Raw genomic sequence first — 13,289 nt, 5'->3', positions numbered from 1 at the left:
TCAAGTCATATTTCATATTTCTACAAAAAAACCTGAAAGCTTTCAAACTGGGGTTACCAAATTAACTAAATGAATGGGCCAGTTTATACAAATAGTCAATTAGCTGTCGATGATGTTGACTTAAAAGTGTGCAGCACCTTTTTAAATCCGGCTATATATTAATTTGGTTGGTTGGTTGGGGGAGATCCAATATCTCCACTGAGGAGCAGCACATCATGGAACCTGGTTGCCAAAGAAGGCGATCTACCCCCCCCCCAGTTTTGCAGTGGTAGTATGCCACCCCCTGATCCTGCCCCATGGTCTATTTGACCTAGGCCATAATACATCGATGGCAGCTGTAGGGATGATACCACTTTTAAGATTGCATAGAAAAAAGTGGTTCTATTGAACAAATTACTAATTAATGAGGGTTCAATTTTTATTTAAGTTACAATGCCTATTACACCTTTGTTTATTTTTATATGAAAGTGGCCGAAAATGGTAACATGACTGTTTGCAAAATTGAACATTAAATAAAGAATCAAAGAGGCTAACTGTCTATATAAATATTTTCTCTCTTTCCATACAAGCACAAACCGACAGCATTGATAGTAGAGGACATCACAATGGCGTTTACTTACATTGCGACAACCAGTGTTGCCCGATACTTAGCACTATTGTATTCATATTGGCAATTAAATGATGAATATCCTGTTTAACCAGCTGCTTAATGGAAAGTAGACACTTTATTGGCAATGTTCACAAGCTTATCTAGCAGTACTCCCACAGTCATTCCTAACATCACCTAAGCGTTTCTGAGATAGTCCCAGTCTGGGACTTGAGTTCTGCCATTCTCAGTTCATCCCTGTTGTCCTGTCTCATTGGGACACCAGACATAATAGACTTGATAGCAGTTTATGGGAACTGGCATGTCATGGAGTTTGTTACCGAGTGGCCAGCACTCTGCAGTCCACTGATAGACGCCCAGCTGAATTATACCACCATGCAGACATTTTTTAAAGTTGACCTAGAAGCATAGGTGAATTAATTTACACCCCCCCAGTGTTACCGTAGCGCACCACCAGAACAGAATCTGGCAAGGACTGTCCGGGTGGCCTAACATCACATTTGATATATGGGGCTTCTTAAATTATACAGTGCACGGTCAGGGACCAGGAAAATATTTGAAGAACACTCCTTGTGCATTCCTCCCCTGAACCTGGGTTCAGCAAAAGGGGGGGGGGGTACTGCATGGTTAAGAGAAACACTATATATTGAACACGGGGCTAGGTAAACAGTAACTGAGAGGTTTTTTTTTTTTAAAGAAGAGGTCTGGTTACCACCTTCCCAGACTTCTATTATTTATTATTATTATTATTATACACAAAGCAACTTGCCAAGAATCTGGAACATAGAATGAGAAAAGTCTCGGATTAAGCACTCTTTGTTTCGAAACACATAAGATGTTTATGCCCCTTCTTGCTCCTAGCTGTACAATTTCTCCTAAAGCTATGTCCTTCTGATATGCTGAGCTGTGAGGTTGTTAGATTTGTTTGTAAGAAGCAGGAGATTGAGCAGGTGATTTTATGTAGCCCCTGCAGCTTGAAGACTTGCTAGAGATAAATGTATTGATGTTAAAATGGTACAATGACTTCTTTTGTTTTCACCATACTGTGAACTATGACAATCTGTTTAGGGAAGTGTACAACATTCCTTCCCAGTACTCCCAACCATCATAATCAAGCCATCTGAACAATCAACAGCTTCAACACATCATTGGAACCAGATCAACTCATCCCCATCCAAGCAGTCCTCTCCTATTGTCTCACTTCCCTCAACCACCAACTAGATTGTAAGCTCGCAAGAGCAGGGCCCTCTTCTCCTTTGCACCAGTTTGTTATTGTATGTCTACTGACTGTAAAAGCGCTGCGGAATATGACGGTGCTTTATAAATAAATGTAATGTAATGTGCAGGGAGATGTGTTTGGCAACCAGCTGAGGGATTGGGAGAAGGTTAAATACATACAGGGAGGATATGCAGAATCCCCATTGCATTAGCAAAAGGGACATCACAGCAAAGTAAAGGGACCACACAGCTATCACGTGCCATAAAATGCATATGATGGATTGAGCATCCCTTTAAAGGCCCTTTTCACATTATTTTTATGTGTGGTTCCGTCATACATGTACCGGTGAAGGAGCCTTCATATATTTAAAATCAACGTGATAAATTAGCGTGAAGTTAGAAGTTTCCATGTCCACCACAAACAAACATAAAGTCTGAGGAGTCTTGTCTTCATTAGGACTAAGAAGCGATAAGTCCAATGAAGCGTCTGGGGTTTCCATGGTGATGCTGGCATTCCCTTACTGAGGGCGCTTTTATGGAATGCACTTTATAGCAGCATTAAGAGCAACCTTGGTGTGGTTAACCCTCCATGGGGCAGGAGAATTAAAGGCTTTAAAATGGTTGTGTGTGTATCAATGCCATTTTATATACCACGCATGCGATAACTCTTGATACCATATATGGAAAAAATAATAGACTAATGACTAGTAGAATTCTTAAATTATATTTTATTTTACAGATTATGTAATATTATTACAAAAACAGAAACAAAAAATTAAAACTAGTAATAACATGGGCACACGTGTTATACTGAGATAACGGTACAGAATAAGAAATGGCCTCGGCCCTTGTAAGCTTGCAATCTACTATATACCGCTATATGTGAATGTTAACCTAAAGCTAATTGCCCTTTCTTATTTCAGAAATCCTTGTTTTTATTACATGCAAACACAGCTTTGTGATATGTGCTGGTGTTTGCGGTATTATTAACTAAATCAGTTAATGGCATCATGATTACCATATTCCATCCATAATATTTCAAAGGCCTTTTATGATACCGCTTTTGAGAAAAAGAGTAAAATGTTTATAAAACAGAAACGTAAGGATGGCTATGTATTTTTCGGCAAACCTTTGCACAGTGTTTTTGTTCGCATTCGGTTTTGGCCGATGTTATATCTCTAGCTCTGGAAGCTAATTCTGATGCGAATACCAAGAAAGAAAAAAAAACACCTGCGCCATGATGAAAAATTGGGTTTGCCAAAAATGTTTACATGCTATAAATCCATACATAAATTATAAATGGGATGTGATTTATTTTAGAAAGCTAATGGCAAAGGGTTAAATGCCTGAGCAGCATGGAACAAAAGCTTACACTCTTAAATAACCTGTCTTTGTCAGTAACAGGGCTTGAAGGAGAGGCGGGCAGGTTCAAGGGGTTATGGTAATTGAGTGTGATCTAAGCTCCTCCTGGGGAGGAAAGCTTCTTATCCCACATTACTTTCACAGTCTTCCTTTGAGAAACACATGGATGTTTTGTCACTAGATGTTGTAAATTTCAAGGTGCTAACTTTGTTGGTAAGCTCGATACTTACATTTTAAGGAATGTTGACCTTCGCAAACCTTTAGTAAGGACTGTGAATACTCCATCCTACTGAAACTTGGATTTAACCGGTCACCAAAGATGTTCAGGTATACTGCACCATGGCAAGTACTTTGCCTGACTATGGACCAAGGTTTACGGGTAAGAGCCAAATATTTTCATTCATTATCTTGTGTGTGGAATAATTCCTTTAGCATTGTGTTCATTAGGTTTAGGCAACCTACCTGTTGTGTGCCTACACATCATCGTCCGCTTGTACATGCCTGGGGAAGATGATGGGAGTTCTTATCCTACATATGCGGGAGCACTGCATTTACGATCATGGTGGCGTTCGAACCTTGTTAAACTATGCTGGTCAAGTGATTAAGTGAAAGGTGCTAATCCTAGTAATTGTCTATGTCATCAGACATGCCTAGTCCTAATGAAGATTTGTAATCCTGGCTATCCTATATGCGTCTTTAATAATGTCCAGCCATTTAAAGGTATTAGATACAAGAGGATCAGTGCGCTGCACAAACTATCTTTCAGCATTATCTTAGCGGGCGAAAGTATGTGTTTATACCGTGTGAGTTTAGATAGCAGTTTTCAAAAGTGTATTTAGTTTGTTGGACCGTAAACTTTCCATTTCCAGGAAGATTTGTCTTCATATCTTTTGAAGTTGATGATACCAGAGACCATAATAATAAAGTAGTATGGCTAGATCATAAAATGAATGTGTGTATTTTACACATGCTTATAGACCGCTGTAATTAATAGTGGGTAATATTAAGTAAGTTTAAAAAAGGAATGTATTACACTTGTTAAGTTGATACCCTTAGACCTTGTTTTAAGTGATGAAAAGTTGCAAGTGTAACGATAATGTGGATTCCATTGAGCCTCTACTAACTTGTTCACCTTTGGTGTTATCATGAAATTATTGAACAAATGTCTGCTATTTATAAACTAAAGACATAGGTGCTGATTAAAAATATTAATTAAAAAATGAATAATATATAAATATAGCATTATTTGGACCAGTGCATTTTGTACACAAGGTAATGCTGTAGTGTCCCTACATAAAATCTGTAATTATTGTTCCACTGGTATTGAGTGGGTTATTATGCAGCTATGTTTCACTGCCACAAAAGAATACTGTGAACCGCTCGGTCCCTTGTCACATTGGTCAAAAGGAATGGAAACGGCCAGTCTTTTCCCATGCACTGTACTGGTCCCACCCTGGGCCATGTTTAATGATAATAGGGCCTGGGAAGGCCTCCCTACTTGACTCCAGTCGCACATTATCAACAATGCCAATAAGGCCTAGGGTGGCAGATCCCAAGGGGTTTGCTTTACTTAGGACTGCTCACCCTATAGACAGCTCTCAATGGGCTGGTTAAGGGCCATCTTTATTGAAACCAGCCTACCTATAGCACGGTCTCTGTAGAATGTGAGCATGCTTTATATAAATCAATAAATATTATCTTTACCCAACGACTTTATTATGCACTGTGTGTGGCCAACCTGGTGAGCTTTTCAACCAAGATAAAGAAGGGCTGTCTGTTCTTCATGATGCTTAGTTAATGCAGGAAGTTTCTAACTAACTGATCTAACTATGCATTATACTGAGCTAACTCAGCCCTTCTTGCAGGAAAACCTTACTGATGTTGGCCCTTTATAACATCCAGCTCCCATGCAGACCACTTGTTTATTAAGTATACCCCTACATGTTCCAAGTAAAACAGAGACGAGTCCTATTCTGCTTATTGATTAAAAGCAGCGTTATTTCAATTTTCCAGGGCCCCCTTTCCCCCTTGAGACTGATTTGACCATGCGCATATTAGGACTAACACAGACCTAAACCTCATTAACTGGGTCTCAGGTGGCTAACGACTGGTCCATCTGGAAAGTGGTCCGCAAGCTCTCTTAACAAAAATGATTATTTTTACAATTTCCTAAAATGTCAGTAAAGCATGTCTGTGGAATGATGTAGTGAAATAGTTTCTGGGGAAACATTTAGAGCTTATATATATTTCATGCTATTACTCCCTTAGATATATCTCCACTATTCGCTATAAAGAATGTTTACGGTTAATGTTCTAGTTTCCATTCCAAAAATATTTGAAATGCCATTCCCACAAAAAAAAAAAAAAGAATACACGCAGGCCAAAGACATCTTTTATAGCCACCCAAGGGAAACGCTTGGGTATACACCTTACAGTTCAACATTCTGTTGCTGCCTTGAGTACATCAACTCAAAGACATTGGGTAGTCACGAGTACCAAGACAAGAGTCAGTGTTCTATTGTCTATCTAGGAATGTCGGCATGCTAAATATATTGATGCTGAAGCTCCTGAAGTTCACTCATGTAGAGAGCCACTTTAGTAAAGAGATGTATTTCAGCCACTCCAGCGAAATGCTGCTCAAATATTGTCTTAAGTACCCTTGTAATTCAACATGCCAGTTGGACAGTTAATTATGTGAGGACATTGTTGGAGATCTTGTATCACGTAGTTCAAATACATTTGGGTGCTAAAAGCATCAAGCAAATTGATGTTGTTTTCTACATGCATAGAACAAGTCACGTTCTCTCCACTCGTTTAAATAGGTCACTATCTCATCAGAGAGATCCGTACAAGTGATACTGAGAGAGATCAGTACAAGTGATAACACAGTTTATAATAATAATCTTTTATTTATATAGCTCCAAGTATATAAGCAGTGCTTCATTCAATACATATATTCAAGGGGTACGACAAAAATAGAGCAGACTAAGGCAAACGCATATATTAGGTACAAACTTAAACCCTAGTGTAATTAACCATTCCAAAGAAATGAAATAACAAGACTTGCTTTATATGCGTGATGCTTAAAATATGACTAAATTCTTAAAATAACGATTTATATACATTTTTTTAGTAGCTTGTGAAATATTTAATAACCAAATGTAATTAAATTTCCAGTTTCATCTGCTGTGCTAAACCTAACCTTTGTAACCAAATGCAGGATTGCGTACATAATTTCTTGTGCTGTTGAATGACCTAGAAGTAATTTTTCCATCAAGTAAAATTTCATAAGTTTTAGCAATATTTAACCATTTTTATTGCCATTTTATTTACTAAATTCGTTTTTGACTTGAGCTGTGTCTTTTTGCTCACACCTAAGCAGTCTCTATTTTTGTTACAAAACAAGTTACCCTAATCGTGGAATTCTAGTTCAGATTCTCTTCTCTGAGCGTGTGTGTGTTTATATTCACTGCGATGACCGTTGGATCATTGATTGGCATGGATACAGAGACTGCTCTGTTCCCACATATGGAGTGAAAATCTCATAACAAGCTGGGGACCGTATTCCGAAGACAGATTGAATTCCAGTGTCATGGGGTATTCACTTGGTTATAACTTGTGAAGGTAAACGAAATGATGAGTTTTCTCTTAACGGGAGAATAATGAAATACCGATATTTGTATCATGAGCAAAACATTGGAAAATAATCAGTAACTGCTTTTTCAAAACGTGACTATACACTTTGTATGCTTATACTCCACTGGCATTGTGTCCAGGGAGCAGCTAATGCCAACTCTGCCAAGGCCACCCATTCCGTGCTCCCTCAGTCCTAGTACTCTGTGTCTGAGTGACGGAATATGACATCAATTTGTGGTGCTCATGTTCAGGCTGCATATGATGGCTACAAGGGAGCAGAAGAGCTGTCGGACTGTGGACTTCCTCCTCCTTAGCTAACAGTAGACGTGTGTGTAAATATATTACTGTGTGTGTGTAATTATTTGATAGTGTCTCTGTATAAGTATGTTACAGTGTGTGTAACTCTTACTGTATGTGTGTATATTACTGTGTTATTGTGTGTGTGTGCATTTTTCATGAGAGAACTTGTTACTGTGTGGAAGTATGTTAGAATGTTACTGTATGTATGTGGGAGGAGCTTGGGGGCTCCGTAAGCCTCACAGGGGGCTTCAGCTTGTTTTGTTACGCCACTGGCTTTAGGCCTTGGGTCTTTTAAGTATATGTACTGTTGTTTCAAAATGTTAGGTTACAAAAAATCTAGTATTCAAGTACAGCCATTTTTTCAGGGATCGTTAAATAACTCGACTATTTAGCCACTTTTTTTGGCTAGATTGTGGCTTGTAGGGGCCCTTTTGTACCAGTATGCAGATAGACAAGCTGAGGTGCTGGGAGGAGAAAACTATGCCTAAAAACACTGAAAGGGTTAGGGAGCATGTGTACGCTATCTTGTGACTTTCTTCTTAGCCTCCTGACATTAGCATTCAGCCACCCAAGCTTTCTATAATTGCATTTGTGTGCATATTTCCTGATGGCCTGGATTTGTATTGGAGAAAATTGATTTAGGGTATTAAGAATCGACTGAAAGAAATCCTGGTTAGTAATTGTGTGCTTCTGGATACATTTTTGCTTTTCAGTTATTATTGTTTTGCTTGGTTGGAAAAACATAACCTCAGGGGCTTGACTTTTTCAGAGATTTTTTTTTTTTACGTTTTTTTGCCAAAAGCTATGATGCATTAGGTTAATTTTAGTTCCCTCTGAGACCGACATTGTATGAGCAAGTACAAAAATGAGCATTGAGAGTTTTTATTCTCCACTTGAGTGGATTAAAATAGCTGGTAATAAATTAGCATCCCATTTTTTTGCCTATATGATAAATGTAATATTTGAAACTGGTGAATTATCTCTATATAACACAAACGTATTAACATTGAGAGAGACGGTTATTCAAAATTTGGGTTTCAGACTGCTGTTTCATTCACCATGACATCGCCCATTACATCACAGCATCATAATCACATTTATGTAAAACCTACAGGAAAAATAGACATTTTATACAATTTTAAAGCTGTGTAATTCATATGCTTTATTTAAGACCAATTAACTTAATTAGCTCATATGAATAAAATGAACTGTTCTTTGTGTCTCCTGCGTGTCATTTAGCTGTGTGGTGGGGAAAGGGGCAAATGCATTTGGGTGGATTCACCAGGATCCTCTATTACATTTGCAAAACAGACCACAAGAAAACTTGAAGGGACCATGCCCCTATCATATGCATTAAAGTGCACATGATGGCTGGAGTGTCTCTTTAAATCCCCTTAAATGTAATACCGTTATGTCTGGACTTGAAAAGGTTGCAGTTTGGCTTCCTACGCAGCCTTTATCTTTATGGACAGGTGACTTTGTGTTTTAAGTAAATAATAATAAAATGACAGCTCTGCTAAGATGTATTCACTTAGCTTACTAGAGAATGCGATTATTGCTCTCTCTAGGTGAGAACAGCATCCTTAAACAGATGATTTCTTACCATGTGATATACAAAGGGTATTAATAAAGGTGCTGAATTTCATATATTGGGTGAAATGTAGGGATGTTCTTTGGTTAAGCATCTCAAATTTGTTTTGTATGACATTTTACCGTTTGAGGATCTCTTTGGCCCACTCCAAATGTACAGGTGAATCCAGATGTGGACCTCCTTGCTCTCTTGTGCCTTCAGGGATCCCACTGACAAGGCAAATGATGGACTTTACATACGCCTGGGGTTTGTGCTTCCCTAGAGCAGGGCGCATTTCCGTTCATTCGTAGGGCGCAAGAGATCTTAAATTTGAGATGCTCCCTAGCGGGGACACATCCTAGGACAGGCTATGAAGCAGTGGTCCTTTCTTTTTTTAAGCGTCTCAATTTTGTTTTGGATGGGAGAGAAGCTCAATGTCTATAATCAAAGTCTTTTGAAAAACGTAATTGACTCACTTCACACAGTGTTTGTTAAACCCCTGCTGCCTGTAATAACAATAATGAGGTAACCGGCACAAGCCTCTGCAAAGGTGTCCTTGAGATTAAGTGCTATAAATAGCAAAGACAATTCATTGATACTAAATTGTCTTGACATACTTGTGCAAGGTAAATATTCTCTTTATCATTCTAGACCCGCATGAGCTATATTAGGCCTACCGCCTCACACCCTAAAATAAGGTTACAAAGGAAGAAATTATTTCTGCATTTATATAACATACATGCTACTAAGAAGTCCATTCTGTCACATAAACCCTCCCTTTGGTGTGCATGGTTTTCAGTGCTGTACAACCTATGAAAACCTAAGATCCGGGGAGCTGTCTAAATGAGATGCCGCTGAGATTAAGTATTAACCCATTAACCCCCCCCCTTTTGACAGAGATTCAGTACTTGAGTTGGCAACCTAATGGTTTCAATAACAGCCGGCATGAAAATCATGAGTCAGGAGGTAAAAGATATTCTTAATGAAGTTGCTGGTATTCAAGCAGGAAAAGCATCAACCAAGTTGTTCAGGGAATTAGAACATTGTGGGGTATGAACGAGTCAGCCCTAGACTGTTAACGTATTTAAGTCTTGTGTTTAAAGTACACGGGAGAATCCCACGGGGGTTGACTCTTCTTAACAGCCTGTAAACACGGTAAGATGACACTTTTCACCCAAAATTCCCAATGGCTTATTGTTGGCTTACTAAACATCAATAGAGTGTGTCAGCACTGAATGGCTTTAAATAATGTACTATTATTTCCTTAGGGTTACCGCCCGTGTTTGCTTTAAAAGTATTATGCAACACAGTGATATTGTTGAGACTAATAAAGGCATCTGTTTATACAATGCCCTTGTTACATTAACCAAATATCCTTCCTAGTTTCTGAATCACGCAAGATTTGATTTTGCTTGACTTCCTTTCCTCCACCCCCCCCTTTTTTTTTTTTCTAGCAATGTACATTTTAGGCTATTTTGTGATTTCCACTATGAAGTTAACATCTGTTCATCTACCCAGCACAGGAATCCCCATTAGCCACAGAGCCATAAGGGAGAGAGAAACTGAAACAAGCAGACACTGTGACAGAGACCCCATCAACAATCTAAACTTGCCATATGCAAGAAGGGAAGTCTGGATTTCCCCCACCTCCTCCTCCTCCTCCTCTCCCCCCCCTCTCCCATTTTTATCCTTGTAGTTTTTAGAAGGGTCTCATTGTATGAATTGATTTGAAGGCAGGGCTGGTCTCCTTTTTTTTTTGTATGTGTGCATATACCAACCCCCATTCTTGTGACATCACTCCTTGAAAGAAGGCAGGGATGGGATTTTGACTTAGAAATCTAGAGAAAGGAGGTTTTTTTTTTGGTAGGGAAGGATAATTTTGGGGACATTTCAGAAATACTGAATTCAAGAAAGAGAAAAACTAACGGTAAGATACCCTTTTTTTCTTTTTTTTTCACCTCTCTCTTGTATGTTAAAACTTCTTGCATCTGGAGACTTCTTTATGTGTCCTGCAGCCCTTTTAAGACAAAAGAGCCCTGGTGTGTAGACACCGTTAGCCTGAAACAGGATAGGAACATTTAGGATGGGATGACATTGATCTGTTTGGAAAATATTAATAGCCAACATGAATCATACATGCCTTATGTTTCCTAATCTGTACACACCTTTACCACTAACAACACTAAGCCTGGCCCATTGTGCCAGGTCTTTACTAATTATGGTAGGGATTATATAAGTAAAGTTGAGCTAAGATAAAGTAGGTAGTTAACCCTTTGAGTGCCTTAGTGTTGATGAGCCCTTAAATTAGAATTGCTTTGAATACAAGTTGTCTTTGTTGCACGTATTCTGTGTTTTTGTTACTTGAGCATAAAATACATAGTTTATTTCTGGTCCCTTTTGCCATAAAAACCTACTATTTATGATGTGGTGTGGGTTTTTTTTTTTGTTTGTTTGTTTTTTAAAGCAGTAGCGATAAACACTTGCAGCCCTGGGGGGCACATAAACATTGCAGGATACCATTACAGTTTTCTATGGTTGGTAATGACAGAGACGCTTCTGATTACACGGTTAGTGGAAATCTGGTAGAACTTGGATGAAATAGGTCAGAACCCTTCATTCCTGGCTCACCCAGATAGTTTAAATACATAAATTTCCACTTGCTGGGGCTATAAAATATAAGTGAATTTGTGATTACTGTTAATGGCGTGCATTTAAACTCTTACTGTATTTATGTAGAGGTGTTTTTTTGCATCCCGTCGGGATATAACTATTAATTAAATGCCATTCTTTATACAATGATAAAATAAGGTGAGATGTTAAATTATACACCTTATCCAAGTGCAAGAACATAGTTGGAGGGTAGTGAATGTGATGCATGTATTACTTCATTTTGGTATTGTTCCGATACTTTCTTTTACAATACCTTGAAAATCAAAGTTAATTTAATAAAAATACGCGCTTGCTGAAATTTCTACTTAGTATCCAGAAAAAAGAAAATCTAGAAAAAGAAATGCACACATGTCCTGTTCTTCTTAAGAAGGTGGTTATACAGTAATATGTACAATCCCACATTCTTTAGATTATGAAATGACCGTCTGTTAGTTGCGTGACCTAATGCATGTGCATCTTGCATGCTGCGTGCCAGGCATTCTCCTCGCTGTAATACAACCCAAAAATTCTCTTCAAAGAGGTATACAGTTTTGCTTCCAACATTTTGGTAAATTTAGGGAGCCAGGAAAATATATTTCCATAGACCTAACTATAGAATGGCACAGTATATTGTATGGTGCTGTGACTAGCTGGCCCCTGAGATGTTTTATATCTGTTACCTAAAAAAAAAAATATTACTCCAAATACCAAATAATCATTATGGGGGTGCTAAAGTGTAAAAAAAAATGAAGAAATAAGTTATTTTGAGATGCTGTAGTGTTTTCTGAAAACAATGTCTGCTGAAGATTACTGTAGAAGCTGCCAGGCGCGCTTTGATGATGTCAGTGCCTGGCCCAGCCAATCGGGTTCAAAGGGAGTTGCCACTCATTTGTAAAGTGTGTAGTCTTTTTTTGTTTTCCCCTCCATATTGCATGAGCAGTGAGGGACTGTTTGTAACAGCTCTGTCTGTCTGTCTTCACAGACGCTTTTTTTTGTGGTATTGGCCATATTCTGTTTCATTGGCCTATAGTATAGAACGTACCCTAGTATATGAGGAAAAATTGAAAAGTCACCTTTAGTTTTTTTTCCCCTGAGGTACACCGACATCTCTGACATTGAATTATTTGTCCTTTATACCGTCTACAAAACCACTTCCATGGTGCCATATGCTTGAGAGTTAGGCCTAAAAAATTCTTATTGCTATAGTGTCATATCCATTAAACAGAAGCAGAGCTAGGAAAATGTCTTGAAAAGCAGCACTATTTTGATATTTGCTGCCATCTGCAATTCCCATCTAATGGATGTGGATAAATCATTAATTAACCGTTACTTGAATCTAATCCTTGGTGTACAACCCATTCACTTTCTAGCTAGCAAGGGGTGGCCACGATGTTCCCCGGACTGCTCTTATTTAAAGATTTTGAGCCGGCACCTTAAACTCGTTATTGCAATTCCACGTAGGCACTACAAGTACTTAAGGCGGCATGAAGAATGGTGTTTTGTCTTTGTTTCTTTAAATAGGACATGACTCAATAATGCATATGTGTTCTCTGGCTCTGCCAAATACATATTATGCTGATTTACTCCTTTTTATACTTTTTAACCCAAATCCAGCATATAAAGCCTTTTATCCAAAATGTTAAGACTGGTGGGTGTGCCAGAGGGTTTTGTGCATATGGGTGCCTATGTTCAGCATTCGTATGTGCTGCTCATTAAGGCGATGTTTGCTGTAAAGATTTTGCATTTGTGATTGAACACAGCACACAGCCTGGTCTATGAAGGTTTAATAGCTTAAATAAATTCAGCCTTAGCAGGATCATGTCAACTATCATATACCCGTCTTTCAGTTTCCTCCATTAATGTCATTTTGTAGATCTAAATATAATGGTGTGCAAAGAAAATGTTCATGTTGTAGTTTTAATAGTTATTTTTAGAGGGTGGTAGAGG

General features: G+C 38.4%; 1 protein-coding gene across 4 annotated transcripts in view; it reads left to right on the top strand.

Annotated features, from left to right (window-relative positions):
* The window catches only part of PALM2AKAP2 (PALM2 and AKAP2 fusion), a 120,601-nt gene that overhangs the window by 93,110 nt on the left and 14,202 nt on the right, over positions 1 to 13,289 (top strand). Inside the window, exon 1 of one of the 4 annotated variants that reach the window (XM_053465776.1) lies at positions 3,475 to 3,566. The exons of 2 other annotated variants lie outside the window; for them this stretch is intronic. In XM_053465776.1, coding sequence (XP_053321751.1) covers positions 3,507 to 3,566 — 60 coding nt within the window. In that variant the 5' untranslated portion in view covers positions 3,475 to 3,506. Of the gene's footprint in view, positions 1 to 3,474; positions 3,567 to 10,400; positions 10,621 to 13,289 lie in introns of those variants that run through there. One more of the 4 variants, XM_053465777.1, reaches the window with a different exon arrangement.

This window comes from Spea bombifrons, chromosome 1 (genome assembly GCF_027358695.1).
Source record: "Spea bombifrons isolate aSpeBom1 chromosome 1, aSpeBom1.2.pri, whole genome shotgun sequence".
Taxonomy (NCBI): Eukaryota; Metazoa; Chordata; class Amphibia; order Anura; family Pelobatidae; genus Spea; species Spea bombifrons.
The sequence above is the reverse complement of the archived record's forward strand: the minus strand, read 5'-3'. Positions and strand labels throughout refer to the sequence as shown.